Source organism: Pimephales promelas, chromosome 7, assembly GCF_988280905.1.
Source record: "Pimephales promelas chromosome 7, fPimPro1.hap1.1, whole genome shotgun sequence".
NCBI classification, from domain to species: Eukaryota; Metazoa; Chordata; class Actinopteri; order Cypriniformes; family Leuciscidae; genus Pimephales; species Pimephales promelas.
In genome coordinates, this window is record NC_142775.1 from 99842 (window position 1) to 118247 (window position 18406).

Consider the following 18406-nt stretch of genomic DNA (forward strand, 5'->3'; position numbering starts at 1 on the left):
ATGGTCAGAACCAACGATATCTCCAACACAGGTGTGCACAGTGATGGTCAGAACCAACGATATCTCCAACACAGGTGTGCACAGTGATGCTTAGGGCCAACGATATCTCCAACACAGGTGTGCACAGTGATGGTCAGAACCAACGATATCTCCAACACAGGTCAGCACAGTGATGTTCAGGACCAACGATATCTCCAACACAGGTGTGCACAGTGATGGTCAGAACCAACGATATCTCCAACACAGGTCAGCACAGTGATGTTCAGGACCAACGATATCTCCAACACAGGTGTGCACAGTGATGGTCAGAACCAACGATATCTCCAACACAGGTGTGCACAGTGATGTTCAGGACCAACGATATCTCCAACACAGGTGTGCACAGTGATGGTCAGGACCAACGATATCTCCAACACAGGTGTGCACAGTGATGGTCAGAACCAACGATATCTCCAACACAGGTGTGCACAGTGATGGTCAGAACCAACGATATCTCCAACACAGGTGTGCACAGTGATGGTCAGAACCAACGATATCTCCAACACAGGTCAGCACAGTGATGTTCAGGACCAACGATATCTCCAACACAGGTGTGCACAGTGATGGTCAGGACCAACGATATCTCCAACACAGGTGTGCACAGTGATGGTCAGAACCAACGATATCTCCAACACAGGTGTGCACAGTGATGGTCAGAACCAACGATATTTCCAACACAGGTGTGCACAGTGATGTTCAGGACCAACGATATCTCCAACACAGGTCAGCACAGTGATGTTCAGGACCAACGATATCTCCAACACAGGTGTGCACAGTGATGGTCAGAACCAACGATATCTCCAACACAGGTGTGCACAGTGATGGTCAGAACCAACGATATCTCCAACACAGGTCAGCACAGTGATGTTCAGGACCAACGATATCTCCAACACAGGTGTGCACAGTGATGTTCAGGACCAACGATATCTCCAACACAGGTGTGCACAGTGATGGTCAGAACCAACGATATCTCCAACACAGGTGTGCACAGTGATGGTCAGAACCAACGATATCTCCAACACAGGTGTGCACAGTGATGTTCAGGACCAACGATATCTCCAACACAGGTCAGCACAGTGATGTTCAGGACCAACGATATCTCCAACACAGGTGTGCACAGTGATGTTCAGGACCAACGATATCTCCAACACAGGTGTGCACAGTGATGGTCAGAACCAACGATATCTCCAACACAGGTGTGCACAGTGATGTTCAAGACCAACGATATCTCCAACACAGGTCAGCACAGTGATGTTCAGGACCAACGATATCTCCAACACAGGTGTGCACAGTGATGGTCAGAACCAACGATATCTCCAACACAGGTGTGCACAGTGATGTTCAGGACCAACGATATCTCCAACACAGGTGAGCACAGTGATGCTTAGGGCCAACGATATCTCCAACACAGGTGTGCACAGTGATGGTCAGAACCAACGATATCTCCAACACAGGTGTGCACAGTGATGTTCAGGACCAACGATATCTCCAACACAGGTGAGCACAGTGATGCTTAGGGCCAACAATATCTCCAACACAGGTGTGCACAGTGATGGTCAGAACCAACGATATTTCCAACACAGGTGAGCACAGTGATGCTTAGGGCCAACAATATCTCCAACACAGGTGTGCACAGTGATGCTTAGGGCCAACGATATCTCCAACACAGGTGTGCACAGTGATGGTCAGAACCAACGATATCTCCAACACAGGTGAGCACAGTGATGCTTAGGGCCAACGATATCTCCAACACAGGTCAGCACAGTGATGTTCAGAACCAACGATATCTCCAACACAGGTGTGCACAGTGATGGTCAGAACCAGCGATATCTCCAACACAGGTGAGCACAGTGATGGTCAGAACCAGAGATATCTCCAACACAGGTGAGCACAGTGATGGTCAGAACCAGCGATATCTCCAACACAGGTGAGCACAGTGATGGTCAGAACCAGAGATATCTCCAACACAGGTGAGCACAGTGATGGTCAGAACCAGAGATATCTCCAACACAGGTGTGCACAGTGATGGTCAGAACCAGCGATATCTCCAACACAGGTGTGCACAGTGATGCTTAGGGCCAACGATATCTCCAACACAGGTGTGCACAGTGATGGTCAGAACCAGAGATATCTCCAACACAGGTGTGCACAGTGATGCTTAGGGCCAACGATATCTCCAACACAGGTGTGCACAGTGATGGTCAGAACCAGAGATATCTCCAACACAGGTGTGCACAGTGATGTTCAGGGCCAACGATATCTCCAACACAGGTCAGCACAGTGATGTTCAGGGCCAACGATATCTCCAACACAGGTGTGCACAGTGATGGTCAGAACCAGAGATATCTCCAACACAGGTGAGCACAGTGATGGTCAGAACCAGAGATATCTCCAACACAGGTGTGCACAGTGATGGTCAGAACCAGCGATATCTCCAACACAGGTGAGCACAGTGATGGTCAGAACCAGCGATATCTCCAACACAGGTGTGCACAGTGATGCTTAGGGCCAACGATATCTCCAACACAGGTGTGCACAGTGATGGTCAGAACCAGAGATATCTCCAACACAGGTGTGCACAGTGATGTTCAGGGCCAACGATATCTCCAACACAGGTCAGCACAGTGATGTTCAGGGCCAACGATATCTCCAACACAGGTGTGCACAGTGATGGTCAGAACCAGAGATATCTCCAACACAGGTGAGCACAGTGATGGTCAGAACCAGAGATATCTCCAACACAGGTGTGCACAGTGATGGTCAGAACCAGCGATATCTCCAACACAGGTGAGCACAGTGATGGTCAGAACCAGCGATATCTCCAACACAGGTGTGCACAGTGATGCTTAGGGCCAACGATATCTCCAACACAGGTGAGCACAGTGATGCTTAGGGCCAACGATATCTCCAACACAGGTCAGCACAGTGATGTTCAGAACCAACGATATCTCCAACACAGGTGTGCACAGTGATGGTCAGAACCAACGATATCTCCAACACAGGTGTGCACAGTGATGGTCAGAACCAACGATATCTCCAACACAGGTGTGCACAGTGATGTTCAGGACCAACGATATCTCCAACACAGGTGTGCACAGTGATGCTTAGGGCCAACGATATCTCCAACACAGGTGTGCACAGTGATGCTTAGGGCCAACGATATCTCCAACACAGGTGTGCACAGTGATGGTCAGAACCAACGATATCTCCAACACAGGTGTGCACAGTGATGTTCAGGACCAACGATATCTCCAACACAGGTGTGCACAGTGATGCTTAGGGCCAACGATATCTCCAACACAGGTGTGCACAGTAATGCTTAGGGCCAACGATATCTCCAACACAGGTGAGCACAGTGATGTTCAGGGCCAACGATATCTCCAACACAGGTGTGCACAGTGATGGTCAGAACCAGAGATATCTCCAACACAGGTGTGCACAGTGATACTTAGGGCCAACGATATCTCCAACACAGGTGTGCACAGTGATGGTCAGAACCAACGATATCTCCAACACAGGTGTGCACAGTGATGGTCAGAACCAACGATATCTCCAACACAGGTGTGCACAGTGATGGTCAGAACCAGAGATATCTCCAACACAGGTGTGCACAGTGATGTTCATTTTACTTAAGGATTACATTAACACATGACCTTATATTAACACATGATTACTTTTTGCTAATTTCTTCAGTGTCATCTTATTACATCTTATGGTGAAGTGTTTTCTGTCCCTTGTGTCATATTTAAATAGATTTTTCTTATTTGGTAAGTTCCCTGATTTTGTCCAGTGTGTGTCTTGTTAGTCTATTAGTTTGTGTGTATATCATCCCGTGTTGCCTGTGCTCATTGTCAGGTATCGTCACTCTACAGCTGTTTGCCGGTGGACTCCTCAGGTCAGTTCCTTGTGGATCTATTCTGTTAGGTTTCTCGTGGACTGTTGTTTGTAATTTTGTTATTTGATTATTAAACCTTATTTGCATTTGAATCCAGCTCACGCTTATCTCTGAGTTCACAGTACACTTCTATAATCAGTAACTGCAGTGGATTTATTTGAATACGTTTTTCATTGTCTGTTCTTATAGTGTAAAAATGTCTCTAAACGGTGTGTACATTTAAATAAAATTGTCTGCTGTCCTTTCGAAGCTTCATTTCGTATTAAGTACAGTTCATTTCATTAGAATTATGCAGTACTGTCATACTATATTATGGACAGTGTCATGCAATGTGTGACCTGAATATACATTTTCTAAATATCTAACAATAAACACATAAATCAATATTGTTAGTAGTGTGGACTCACCCAAATGACTTTCAATGAAGGATCCATTTACAGGAAAGATGATATAAGGGAATGAATAACTTGATGCTGTGTGAAAACATTGTTGAATTAATAACAATTAAATAAATAATAAATTAATTAGATTAAGTAGAATCAACTAGTTACATCGGTATGTTGGTGAAATACTGATCATTTAAAAAAATCTCTAATACTTGCATGTGAAAGCATTGAGATTGTTAGAGGTGACGGTTTCTGGTACAAAACTTTCAGATTCTGGAGCTAAAAAAAAAAGTAAGACAGAGAGATAATTTGCTTTACTGTCTGGCAGGTTTTTGAAAGCAAGAAATGTAACGTGCTGGTCATAAAACAGTGGTAGTGACACAACCATCCTTATGACAAATGGAATGTATTTACCGGACACATGAACTCTCCAGGTCCTGCTCACATTGTATATGGTATTGTTGAAAATCACATTTAGCCTACAGGTGTAGAAGCCCTCATCTTTCACAGAGATGTTCATGATGGACAGGATTATGCCTCTCTCCATCGTATACTGTCCTCTGCCAACAGGAAGAGCTGTGCTCTGAAAATCAGTCTCTGTCACTTAATCAATTGACATTTGAGGAATACAGACATTTTTGTCATTTCAGTTAGTTAGTTTTCCACAGTTACTTACCTTGTACCACATAGGATTTTCTTTCCATTTAAAATATTTCAAGTGGGGACAAATCAATTTTGTATCTTCTCCTGCATGTGCGTTGTAGGTCATTACCATGTTTGGCTCCTCTACCTCATAAATCGTTATGGAAATACTCCCGGTGAGACAGAATGTGTCACTCCTAAGTGAAAAATGCATTACTAACTATATTTACACTAACAAAAACAAATTTCATAATACAAACTGTTTTAAAACTGTATTAAAAAAGTTAATTGCAAACCCATTCAATAACATACAGCACATGTGCCGATTGTGCTGGAGTTTCTGCTGGATTTAGTGCTTAAATCAGAGTGTTTTCATATTAGTACATTTCATTTTTATTTCAAATCCAGTTTTTTTTTTTTTTTACCTTTATTTATCCAGATAAAATGTTTGAGAACCACTTCTCATTTACAAACATGACCTGTATTTTGTAGTATGTTCCAGTCGTGTACTGATGCAAAGCAGAAGGCATTACGTCCAAAGGTAGTAGAAGTAGGGCGGATACTAAATTTAATCAAATTACTTGATCTTGTGTGACAGGTGTTATGAGCGGCATGAAGTAGGGATGACAAATAGAGAGGTGCCTTGCACAGAATTGTCTTATATATGAAGAGAAACCAATGATGGAGCCGCCGGGTATGAAGGGAGGGCCAACCCACCAGTTTATACAGGTCGCAGTGATGAGTGTGATAGGGTGCATTAGTGGCAAAACGGATGGCTGAATGATAGATTGCGTCAAGTTTTTTAAGAGCTGTGTTTGGTGCCATTTTGTAGATAATGTCGCCGTAATCTAAGATTGGCAGTACTGTCGTCTTAACGAGGGTGCATTTGGAAGCATGGGTAAAGGAGGCTTTATTACGGAAAGAAAAGCTAGTCTAGCTTTGACTTTTGTTTGAAGGTTATTGATGTGTGTAATGAATGACAGGGATAAATCCAACCAGATACCAAGATATTTATATTCCTTGACATACTCCAGAACCGTACCGTTCATGCAGGTGATTGTAGGTGGAGTTTCTGCAACCTGTTTTCGGTTAATACGGAGATGGAGACTGTCAAAGAACTGCTCTATATAGGTGAAGCTAAGTTTAAGACTGGAAGCCGCAGAATTGGGAGAGGAACCAACTGAGTACAAAATGGTATCATCTGCATAAAGATGAATCCGAGAGGTACCAACAGCTCTGGCTATATCATTGATGTAGATAGAAAAAAGGATTGGACCCAGGATGGAGCCTTGAGGCACACCTTTAGAGACAGTAAGTGGGTCTGACATTATGTTGTCAACCTTCAATTGCTGGACACGGTTGGTGAGATAATTAGCAAACCAGTCACAGCTAGAGGAGGACAGACCAATACTCCAAAGCTTATGTAAGAGGATCCTATGGTCGACAGAGTCAAAGGCCTTGGCGAGGTCTATAAAGGTGGCAATACAGACCTGCTTGCTGTCTAATGCTGTGATTACATCATCAAGGACCTTTGTGGTGGCTGTTATGCACCCATGGCCCGTCCGAAAACCAGATTGCATGTCAAATAATATATGATTTGTATCCAGGAAATCATTTAACTGTTTTTGTACAAGCTTCTCCAGAACTTTGGCAAGGCATGGTAGAATGGAAATTGTGCTGTAACAATTTGGGTCAAGTTCAGAACCCCCTTTGAAGAGGGGAAAAATGTAAGTTTGGGCACTTTCTAAAAAAAAAGGTCAACTCAAACCTTTTATTTAAAGGGACACTTCACCCATTTTGCATTAAGCTTTATATCATTAGAAAGCCAGCCATATTTTTGAATGGTCATGGTTTATTCCCTTATTTTCCCCTGAGATGGGAGAAATAATGATTTAAGTGATTTACTTCCTGCTTATTATGACGAAAAAATCCTTATTTCGCACCATAATAAGCAGGAAGTCACATTTCATTAAAAAGTGTAGAGACTACAAACATTATTATTCAAGGGTGTGGGATCAGTCAGGTGTAGGCATCATTACAGATCAGTGGGTGGCTTCACTTGCAGATACTGAATCAATATCAGCCATCTTGTTAGGAAGCTAAAATAACAAGTGCTGTGGAGATAGGAAGTTATGACAATGACGGAAGAAACTAAACATGATATGGAAGAAGAGGATTTTGAAATTCTGCTGCTCGAATCTGATGTTCATGGCTATCTTTACAAGCCGCAGTATAGTTTAGAGCAGCTGAGGCTGATGGAGGAACAGGAGGCAGCTGCCTGTCGAGGTCGAGGAGCCGGACTGGCTCGAGCTGGGCGGACTGCTGGTGCATGTGCTCTCGGTCGAGGAGCCGGACTGGCTCGAGCTGGGCGGACTGCTGGTGCCCGTGCTCTCGGTCGAGGAGCCGGACTGGCTCGAGCTGGGCGGACTGCTGGTGCCCGTGCTCTCGGTCGAGGAGCCGGACTGGCTCGAGCTGGGCGGACTGCTGGTGCCCGTGCTCTCGGTCGAGGAGCCGGACTGACTCGAGCTGGGCGGACTGCTGGTGCCCGTGCTCTCGGTCGAGGAGCCCGGACTGGCTCGAGCTGGGCGGACTGCTGGTGCCCGTGCTCTCGGTCGAGGAGCCGGACTGACTCGAGCTGGGCGGACTGCTGGTGCCCGTGCTCTCGGTCGAGGAGCCCGGACTGGCTCGGGCTGGGCAGACTGCTGGTGCCCGTGCTCTCGGTCGAGGACCTGGACTGGCTCGAGCTGGGCGGACTGCTGGTGCATGTGCTCTCGGTCGAGGAGCCGGACTGGCTCGAGCTGAGGCGGACTGCTGGTGCATGTGCTCTTGGTCGAGGAGCCGGACTGACTCGAGCTGGGCGGACTGCTGGTGCATGTGCTCTCGGTCGAGGAGCCCGGACTGACTCGAGCTGGGCGGACTGCTGGTGCATGTGCTCTCGGTCGAGGAGCCGGACTGGCTCGAGCTGGGCGGACTGCTGGTGCCCGTGCTCTCGGTCGAGGAGCCGGACTGACTCGAGCTGGGCGGACTGCTGGTGCCCGTGCTCTCGGTCGAGGAGCCCGGACTGGCTCGAGCTGGGCGGACTGCTGGTGCCCGTGCTCTCGGTCGAGGAGCCGGACTGACTCGAGCTGGGCGGACTGCTGGTGCCCGTGCTCTCGGTCGAGGAGCCCGGACTGGCTCGGGCTGGGCAGACTGCTGGTGCCCGTGCTCTCGGTCGAGGACCTGGACTGGCTCGAGCTGGGCGGACTGCTGGTGCATGTGCTCTCGGTCGAGGAGCCGGACTGGCTCGAGCTGAGGCGGACTGCTGGTGCATGTGCTCTTGGTCGAGGAGCCGGACTGACTCGAGCTGGGCGGACTGCTGGTGCATGTGCTCTCGGTCGAGGAGCCCGGACTGACTCGAGCTGGGCGGACTGCTGGTGCATGTGCTCTCGGTCGAGGAGCCGGACTGGCTCGAGCTGGGCGGACTGCTGGTGCCCGTGCTCTCGGTCGAGGAGCCGGACTGACTCGAGCTGGGCGGACTGCTGGTGCCCGTGCTCTCGGTCGAGGAGCCCGGACTGGCTCGAGCTGGGCGGACTGCTGGTGCCCGTGCTCTCGGTCGAGGAGCCGGACTGACTCGAGCTGGGCGGACTGCTGGTGCCCGTGCTCTCGGTCGAGGAGCCCGGACTGGCTCGGGCTGGGCAGACTGCTGGTGCCCGTGCTCTCGGTCGAGGACCCGGACTGGCTCGGGCTGGGCGGACTGCTGGTGCCCGTGCTCTAGGTCGAGGAGCCGGACTGACTCGAGCTGGGCGGACTGCTGGTGCCCGTGCTCTCGGTCGAGGAGCCCGGACTGACTCGAGCTGGGCGGACTGCTGGTGCATGTGCTCTCGGTCGAGGAGCCGGACTGACTCGAGCTGGGCGGACTGCTGGTGCCCGTGCTCTCGGTCGAGGAGCCCGGACTGACTCGAGCTGGGCGGACTGCTGGTGCCCGTGCTCTCGGTCGAGGAGCCCGGACTGGCTCGAGCTGGGCGGACTGCTGGTGCCCGTGCTCTCGGTCGAGGAGCCCGGACTGGCTCGGGCTGGGCAGACTGCTGGTGCCCGTGCTCTCGGTCGAGGAGCCGGACTGACTCGAGCTGGGCGGACTGCTGGTGCCCGTGCTCTCGGTCGAGGAGCCCGGACTGGCTCGGGCTGGGCAGACTGCTGGTGCCCGTGCTCTCGGTCGAGGACCCGGACTGGCTCGAGCTGGGCGGACTGCTGGTGCATGTGCTCTCGGTCGAGGAGCCGGACTGGCTCGAGCTGAGGCGGACTGCTGGTGCATGTGCTCTTGGTCGAGGAGCCGGACTGACTCGAGCTGGGCGGACTGCTGGTGCATGTGCTCTCGGTCGAGGAGCCCGGACTGACTCGAGCTGGGCGGACTGCTGGTGCATGTGCTCTCGGTCGAGGAGCCGGACTGGCTCGAGCTGGGCGGACTGCTGGTGCCCGTGCTCTCGGTCGAGGAGCCGGACTGACTCGAGCTGGGCGGACTGCTGGTGCCCGTGCTCTCGGTCGAGGAGCCCGGACTGGCTCGAGCTGGGCGGACTGCTGGTGCCCGTGCTCTCGGTCGAGGAGCCGGACTGACTCGAGCTGGGCGGACTGCTGGTGCCCGTGCTCTCGGTCGAGGAGCCCGGACTGGCTCGGGCTGGGCAGACTGCTGGTGCCCGTGCTCTCGGTCGAGGACCCGGACTGGCTCGGGCTGGGCGGACTGCTGGTGCCCGTGCTCTTGGTCGAGGAGCCGGACTGACTCGAGCTGGGCGGACTGCTGGTGCCCGTGCTCTCGGTCGAGGAGCCCGGACTGACTCGAGCTGGGCGGACTGCTGGTGCATGTGCTCTTGGTCGAGGAGCCGGACTGACTCGAGCTGGGCGGACTGCTGGTGCATGTGCTCTCGGTCGAGGAGCCGGACTGACTCGAGCTGGGCGGACTGCTGGTGCATGTGCTCTTGGTCGAGGAGCCGGACTGGCTCGAGCTGGGCGGACTGCTGGTGCATGTGCTCTCGGTCGAGGAGCCGGACTGACTCGAGCTGGGCGGACTGCTGGTGCATGTGCTCTTGGTCGAGGAGCCGGACTGACTCGAGCTGGGCGGACTGCTGGTGCCCGTGCTCTCGGTCGAGGAGCCCGGACTGGCTCGAGCTGGGCGGACTGCTGGTGCCCGTGCTCTCGGTCGAGGAGCCGGACTGACTCGAGCTGGGCGGACTGCTGGTGCCCGTGCTCTCGGTCGAGGAGCCCGGACTGGCTCGGGCTGGGCAGACTGCTGGTGCCCGTGCTCTCGGTCGAGGACCCGGACTGGCTCGAGCTGGGCGGACTGCTGGTGCATGTGCTCTCGGTCGAGGAGCCGGACTGGCTCGAGCTGAGGCGGACTGCTGGTGCATGTGCTCTTGGTCGAGGAGCCGGACTGACTCGAGCTGGGCGGACTGCTGGTGCATGTGCTCTCGGTCGAGGAGCCCGGACTGACTCGAGCTGGGCGGACTGCTGGTGCATGTGCTCTCGGTCGAGGAGCCGGACTGGCTCGAGCTGGGCGGACTGCTGGTGCCCGTGCTCTCGGTCGAGGAGCCGGACTGACTCGAGCTGGGCGGACTGCTGGTGCCCGTGCTCTCGGTCGAGGAGCCGGACTGACTCGAGCTGGGCGGACTGCTGGTGCCCGTGCTCTCGGTCGAGGAGCCCGGACTGGCTCGGGCTGGGCAGACTGCTGGTGCCCGTGCTCTCGGTCGAGGACCCGGACTGGCTCGGGCTGGGCGGACTGCTGGTGCCCGTGCTCTTGGTCGAGGAGCCGGACTGACTCGAGCTGGGCGGACTGCTGGTGCCCGTGCTCTCGGTCGAGGAGCCCGGACTGACTCGAGCTGGGCGGACTGCTGGTGCATGTGCTCTTGGTCGAGGAGCCGGACTGACTCGAGCTGGGCGGACTGCTGGTGCATGTGCTCTCGGTCGAGGAGCCCGGACTGGCTCGAGCTGAGGCGGACTGCTGGTGCCCGTGCTCTCGGTCGAGGAGCCGGACTGACTCGAGCTGGGCGGACTGCTGGTGCCCGTGCTCTCGGTCGAGGAGCCCGGACTGGCTCGGGCTGGGCAGACTGCTGGTGCCCGTGCTCTCGGTCGAGGACCCGGACTGGCTCGGGCTGGGCGGACTGCTGGTGCCCGTGCTCTTGGTCGAGGAGCCGGACTGACTCGAGCTGGGCGGACTGCTGGTGCCCGTGCTCTCGGTCGAGGAGCCCGGACTGACTCGAGCTGGGCGGACTGCTGGTGCCCGTGCTCTCGGTCGAGGAGCCGGACTGACTCGAGCTGGGCGGACTGCTGGTGCCTGTGCTCTCGGTCGAGGAGCCGGACTGACTCGGGCTGGGCGGACTGCTGGTGCCCGTGCTCTCGGTCGAGGAGCCCGGACTGGCTCGAGCTGGGCAGACTGCTGGTGCCCGTGCTCTCGGTCGAGGACCCGGACTGGCTCGAGCTGGGCAGACTGCTGGTGCCCGTGCTCTCGGTCGAGGAGCCCGGACTGGCTCGGGCTGGGCGGACTGCTGGTGCCCGTGCTCTCGGTCGAGGAGCCCGGACTGGCTCGAGCTGGGCAGACTGCTGGTGCCCGTGCTCTCGGTCGAGGAGCCCGGACTGGCTCGAGCTGGGCAGACTGCTGGTGCCCGTGCTCTCGGTCGAGGAGCCCGGACTGGCTCGGGCTGGGCAGACTGCTGGTGCCCGTGCTCTCGGTCGAGGACCCGGACTGGCTCGAGCTGGGCGGACTGCTGGTGCATGTGCTCTCGGTCGAGGAGCCGGACTCGCTCGGGCTGGGCAGACTGCTGGTGCCCGTGCTCTCGGTCGAGGACCCGGACTGGCTCGGGCTGGGCGGACTGCTGGTGCATGTGCTCTCGGTCGAGGAGCCCGGACTGGCTCGAGCTGGGCAGACTGCTGGTGCCCTGCTCTCGGTCGAGGACCCGGACTGGCTCGGGCTGGGCAGACTGCTGGTGCCCTGCTCTCGGTCGAGGACCCGGACTGGCTCGGGCTGGGCGGACTGCTGGTGCATGTGCTCTCGGTCGAGGAGCCCGGACTGGCTCGAGCTGGGCGGACTGCTGGTGCATGTGCTCTCGGTCGAGGAGCTGGACTGTGAACTACGAACACAGATAGAGTCCGTCTGGCAGTCCGTATATGTAGGTTAGAATTTCAACAATGGCAATTTCTCCTGAACGAAATCTCTGAATCAGACAAGCAGACATTTGTGTTGTGATGTGAGCCATCCTAGTTTCGCCTCACTGAACATCCAGGTATCATGCAGTATTCACCATATAGACATAAATACAAACGAGGAGTAATTGTAACGGGCTTTGTTGTTTTGGGAAGAAGGAGGTGGGAACCATCGAATATTTAAACATTTTAATAGTAAAATGAACAAATACAAAACGAAAGTATAAGCCAGCGGCCTCTCATTGACGACTGCTGTCCACACACAACAGAAACAAAACACAATATAAAATCATGCCTGTTTCTCTCTCGATCTGCCATCGTCGGTCCTCATTTTATGCTTTCGCTCCTCCGTGAGGTGCGCGCCTCACCGGTGTTTTTCATTATCACTCACGCCACCAGCCTCGCGCCGTCCACTCACGCCCCTCGTCCTGTTCGCCACAGCCAACTAACTAGAAATTTTGTATGAAATGAATTTCAAACTCTGGTGGCAGCTAACATTAGTCTTGTAGACGGAAGAGTGATTTCTCTGTTTGCGCTGTTCCGGATTAGTGGGTGTGGCTTGTGGAGCTGTGCAATGTGAGTTGTTGTCTTACATACAAATGCACCCTTCAGTTATTTTCTATCTTTTCTCGGTCAAGAGGGCACCAAATTCAAAAATTCTTTTACATTTCAACTACATATATGATCCACTTTCAATAAAGATTAATGTTGAAATGGGTGAAATACTCCTTTAATGATTAAAGCCATCCCTCCTAGTGTAACTTCCATCCATACTAGATTGAGTTCTTTTCAACAAAATAATAATTATTATTATTTATTTATTTATTTTAATTTTCAAGTTTCTATTCAAATACATTCCTGGAGGGTTTAGTTCCAATCCTCATCAAACACACCTGTCTGTAACCAAGTCCTATTTTTAGGAAGACCTCGATTAGCTGGTCGTGTGCTTAATCAGGGTTGGAACTAAATTCTGCGGGCCATGGACCTCCAATAATGGTATTAAAGGTATTAGTACTAATCCTAATGGTATTAGTCTATATTTGAAATATTTATTAGCATGTTTTTATCTACATAAATCACATCAACCCATTTAAGAAAATAAATCGCTCCTATAAATATAAGCCATGCTTAAAGCGCATGAGTGTTGTGAACTACATCAGACTGACAAAGTTAGGGAATGCTGGACTCATATTTCACCCCAAAATCAAAAGCTGTTTTTTTTTACCATAACACATTTATATTTAGCCTTCTGTAAAATTAAATATTATATATTAATGTATAATTTAAATGATAAAGTATGTTTGTAAAGTACTATTGCAAGTGAACATTATGGTAATATTTTGTTGCACTGTAACTCATCTATATTTTGAAGAATTGGGAGACAGTGCACAGCTATAAGCTCTGACCTGAGGATGTAGCTGTATGTTCCCGAGTCCGACGGGTGAGATGGAAGGAGCAGGACTCCACGGCCGCTCTGCTTCACCCGATCACGGCAGCTCTTCAGACTGCTCTGGTTCCTCGGGTTTGTGTGATCAACCTGGAATGTTGAGCTGTTGTCCAGTCGCAATTCCCTGTAATCAATCGCATCTTCAAGAAATGGGAATCTGATGATAACCGCCTCGCCTTGTACTTGATAATCCGGGATCTCTGGACCCACAACCACACAACTACCTGAACCAATCACAAGAAGTTATTAAATAACATACAATAGTACTGTTATAGTAATGGTGCAAGCATAGTATCAACAACACAATTAGGATATTCAATACTAGTGTTTTCAGATGTCTCAGTTTACCATGGTCCTGGATTCACAAGGATTGCCTATATCTGGAAAGTTCTCTAACACAGTGTTTCTACATATTGGTCCTGGGGACAATTTACATCTATTCACATTTGCATTTATTCATGAAGTCGCTTTCATTCAAAGCGACTTACAATTGCTGTATATGTCAGAGGTCGCACGCCTCTGAAGCAACTAGGGGTTAAGTGTCTTGCTCAGGGTCACATTGGTGTCTCACAGTGGATTCGAACCCGGGTCTCTCACACCAAAGGCATGTGTCTCATCCACTGCGCCATCACCACCCCGTGATGGATTCCACCCTTGGATGGAACACCACACTTATTTAACACAACTGACTGAGACCATTAGCTAATTATGTGAGATAAACTGAATCAGATGTGTCAGATTAGATACACATACAAACTGTACACTAGTGGATTGAAAACCACTGCCCTAAAAATGTAAATATTTTGCAGTTCACACTGGCAGCGAATTGCAGGAATAAAGTGCACATGTTCATTGTCAGTTAGGTGCTGGCGACTTCCGGCGAAGAACAGTTGAGAACACTTATACAAATGAGCAGTGACTTTGTTGGTATGCAACAAATACCAAGGGGAGTGAAGTAGAGCAGCACACAAGAGTCATCTCCGGTAATATACTGTATTAGTGTTTCAGCAAGAGTGCCCAAGACTGGGCGCCCACAGAGAGTCAGGGCCTCGGTTTAACATCTCATCCGAAGGACAGTGCACTTTGACAGTATATTGTCCCCATCACTATACTTGGGCATTAGGACCCACACAGACAACAGGGTGAACAGCGCCCCCTGCTGGCCTCACTAACACCTCTTCCAGCAGAATACAGTTTACCCATCAGACACTGACCAGCCTCAGCCCTGCTTAGCTTCAGTGGGCGACCGGACTGGGGCTACAGGGTGATATGGCTGCTGACCATTTATATGACATAACTGTACGACTCCTGTACGTCACTGTAATCGTCTTTACCTTGATTCCAATCCTTAGCCATCTAAACTTTACTACTAGCAAGACACTGGTTTGCTTTATTCAGCCGAGAAGCGCAGTTGACGTATCATCTGGCCATAGAGCGGCGTTCTGTTCAGTCTATATTTCACACAGAGCAATGTGTCAAACAATCCCAGAATGTGACAGAGATCTTGTTTTACGGTGATCACACACAACTGGCCACGAGTCACTGTCCCCTTTGCCATCGCTGAGGTAATCAGCCTGGTTGTATTACCTTCATGGTGTAATTTCACTTGCTTCTGCGATTTATTTGCGTTCAATTATTTTAATGCCTTAAAGGGATAGTTCACCCAAAAACTGAGATTCTGTCTTCATTTACACAAATGGCCAAATTTAACACAAAATAAAATATTTTGAAGACAGTTAACAGCAGCCATTGACTTAAATACTGTGGAAGTCAAGTGCTACCATCAACTGTTCGATTACCCAAATCCTTCTTTTGTGTTCATTAGAAGAAAGAAACTCATGCAAGATTGGAACAACTTCAGGGTGAGTAAATGATGACAGAATTTTCATTTTGGGTGAACTATTCCTTTAAGGATTTTACATTAATTGCATGAGTTAGCACGTTAATATCGACAGCCCTAATGTAGCCTATATATATATATATATGTAATTAATGTTCTGTTCATTAAAACTGATTATAAATCTCATCAAGTTTCATCTAATGCTTTTATGCATTTTTACATTTATTCCAAAATAATAACTAAAGGCACAATTTGACTATTAAACAAAATATTTGTTCCGTTTAAAGGTGCCCTCTGGCATTTAAAATCAAATCATACACCATATTCCACACCAGATGGGGGCAGTATACCTCCAGAAATACCTCCACGGCCACGCGCACTCTCATGTCATCAAACAATACGGGCGAGCGCTTATTAATCAAATCAATTGACACGATAGTAAAAGGTTGGAAGACCGCAGTTTCACGTGGATCATTTGGAGATTTTCAGAGATTAGAGACTAAATGAACAACATCTCAATACTAAATTATAAAGACCTCATAGACAAGCCGGTGCATTTCGGCGATATGGGAAAATTAAAGCCCAGGCTATTATTTCTAGTTTTATGATATTCGTTTTGTTCATATTACACTTTTATCATTAGTTTGAATTAATTTGACAGACAGCATTCCCTGATGTGGACCAAGCTAGCGTCTTTCAGAGCGGCCAACTCTCACAACACTTTTCACACACTCTCACGCCACACATCAATATTGTCATGCACAGAAAAGGACACGGAGACCGATGTCAGCTCTCAGATTCTGTTCATTTTATTACGCAATTCAAACAATAAATTAAGTTTCGGCGCTTTACACGACAGATCCCTAACACACGTGAACCGATCATCTCTACTAGCTAATGGTAAAAGAACACGAACACTGTTGAAAGATACAGTATGTTACAACACAACATACCAAAATGTATTCCTCATGCATAATATCGACCAATCATTTTTTTTTAACTCTTCCCTGAACTGAAATGTAGTAGTGGGCTGTATTTTCCACACGACATGACATCAGGTTCAAGTACACACAAGCAGCGCGACTCACTCGTGTACTGCAGTTTGGCTGGTGGTAACGTTGCCCGCCCGCATACTGCCTCCCATGGCCGAAACTGGTATTACGACACCTGCCGGGCCGGGGCTAGTAATTTAGCTAATTCAGGTTAATATCTCGGCAGCACTATAACTTGTCATTTTTTTAATGACATCATCAACCTTATTTCTTCTCATTCTTTTGAGGCGTGTAGCTCATTTTTGGGATATTTTAACCTCAATTTTTACAGATGGCACCTTTAATAGGGTTGTAAAACTTCTTTTCACCGGTCATCAAGCTCGATAAACACTGTCCCAGACATGGAGAGGCACCTTTAATTTCACCAAGCAGATCGCTCACTACACCCCTCACAGTCGTCATGTTTTCAGTCCATTTCATGTTTGATTGTGATTTCACTAAGCGGAGATATCTAAATGGCTGAGTTGTTTATTTACTTTTTAATTAGTCCTCGCAATAACGGCATCATTTTGCTCATTCAGACCGATTCACGCAAGAAAAGGCAGGATTTTTCGCACGAACCAGTCATATCCAACCATAACCAACTAAATCCTAAATCCTTGGAAAATGTCCTAGATATATTTATACAAACATATTTTCTATGGTGTTGCATAAACCCATATTTACCTTTCAGAGCCAGTGCAGAGTTAAGGATCAATCTCATGGAAAGTATGACAATGCACATCTCAAAATCAAAGAGAAGCTATTAGGAAAGATCATACATCAGAATACACAACATAAGACATACATGAAAAACATACCAACATAACACATCCATTAACATGAATACATATTGATCTACAGAAACTAAATAAAATGTGAATCTTTGAACTCAACAGATCTCTGCATGTTTTTATGTTGTCACTAATCAAGTTTCCATCCATTCACATTTTCTACGCTAGAATGAAAAGATTCAATAATGAATTTCGGCTCTCACCTGCCTATGGATGATCATGATGATTAAATGTGAAGAGCTGAGCTGACAGAAGAAGAGAAAGGAGGGATACGCAGCTGACAGTCGTCTGTGTTGCTGTTTTATGGACAGGTTATGGGGGAAACCCTAATCCTTCCTCGTCAATAAGAGGAAATTCCACATTTCCAAATCGGAGTGCGATCAAACTCACCTCTCCACAGAAGACGATGACCATGAAGACAAAGACCAACTCATAGAAACACATGCCATGGGTTTGCTGGCGATGATACACTAAATCTTGCTTCGGAAGCGTAAACAGGCACATATTGTTGTGACACATGACAAATTGTATGAAACCAAACATACAAAACAGACAAAGCTGTTAGACAGATAATGCATTGTGTATTTTACCATATAGTAGGCTTGATTTAGAAACAGTACACTAACATTTCAATCTCGGGTGATTTGATCACAACAAGTAAAGCTGTTATCATGTTCATGTGTACTTCATGCGCTCTGTCTGATGCAATCGTGATGTTCTTAAACAAATGCCAGTGTTAGTACATTTTGGGGGAAATGAGGAAACTGATGAAATATTTGCAGTTCCCCTACAGATATCTATTATATGTAAATGTATATGTGTGTGTGTGTGTGTGACCCATTCTGGCAAAATGAGTTGTAATGAGTACATTTTTAAAAAATTAATTCTTGTTATTCACATTCTCTAAAGATAAAAATTGAGCTACACCAGTTAGAGTCAAAGTAAATTTTGAGAAAAAAATGTTTTTTGAAGGGTCTAAAACAAAATCGCCTAACAACCATCCCCTAAAATCCCTGATAATAACAGCAAATTTGGCACACACCAAGCCAAAACCAAATATCGATAGGAAACTTTTTCTCCCCATGATACATTATGATACATTATTGTAATCTTTATATTAAGACCTACTGTCAACATGGACGTACATGAAACGTATTCTCAGAAA

General features: G+C 49.0%; 1 protein-coding gene across 1 annotated transcript in view; it reads right to left on the reverse strand.

Annotated features, from left to right (window-relative positions):
* LOC120461966 (interleukin-1 receptor type 2) overlaps positions 1-17562 on the reverse strand; it is a 39818-nt gene extending 22256 nt beyond the window's left edge. Inside the window, exons 1-7 of the mRNA XM_089132870.1 lie at positions 17445-17562; positions 17135-17210; positions 13536-13800; positions 4997-5159; positions 4735-4903; positions 4537-4599; positions 4342-4407 (exon numbers count right to left, since the gene is read on the reverse strand). Coding sequence (XP_088988996.1) covers positions 4342-4407; positions 4537-4599; positions 4735-4903; positions 4997-5159; positions 13536-13800; positions 17135-17210; positions 17445-17462 — 820 coding nt within the window. The 5' untranslated portion in view covers positions 17463-17562. The remainder of the gene's footprint in view (positions 1-4341; positions 4408-4536; positions 4600-4734; positions 4904-4996; positions 5160-13535; positions 13801-17134; positions 17211-17444) is intronic.
* Positions 17563-18406: the final 844 nt, after the last annotated feature.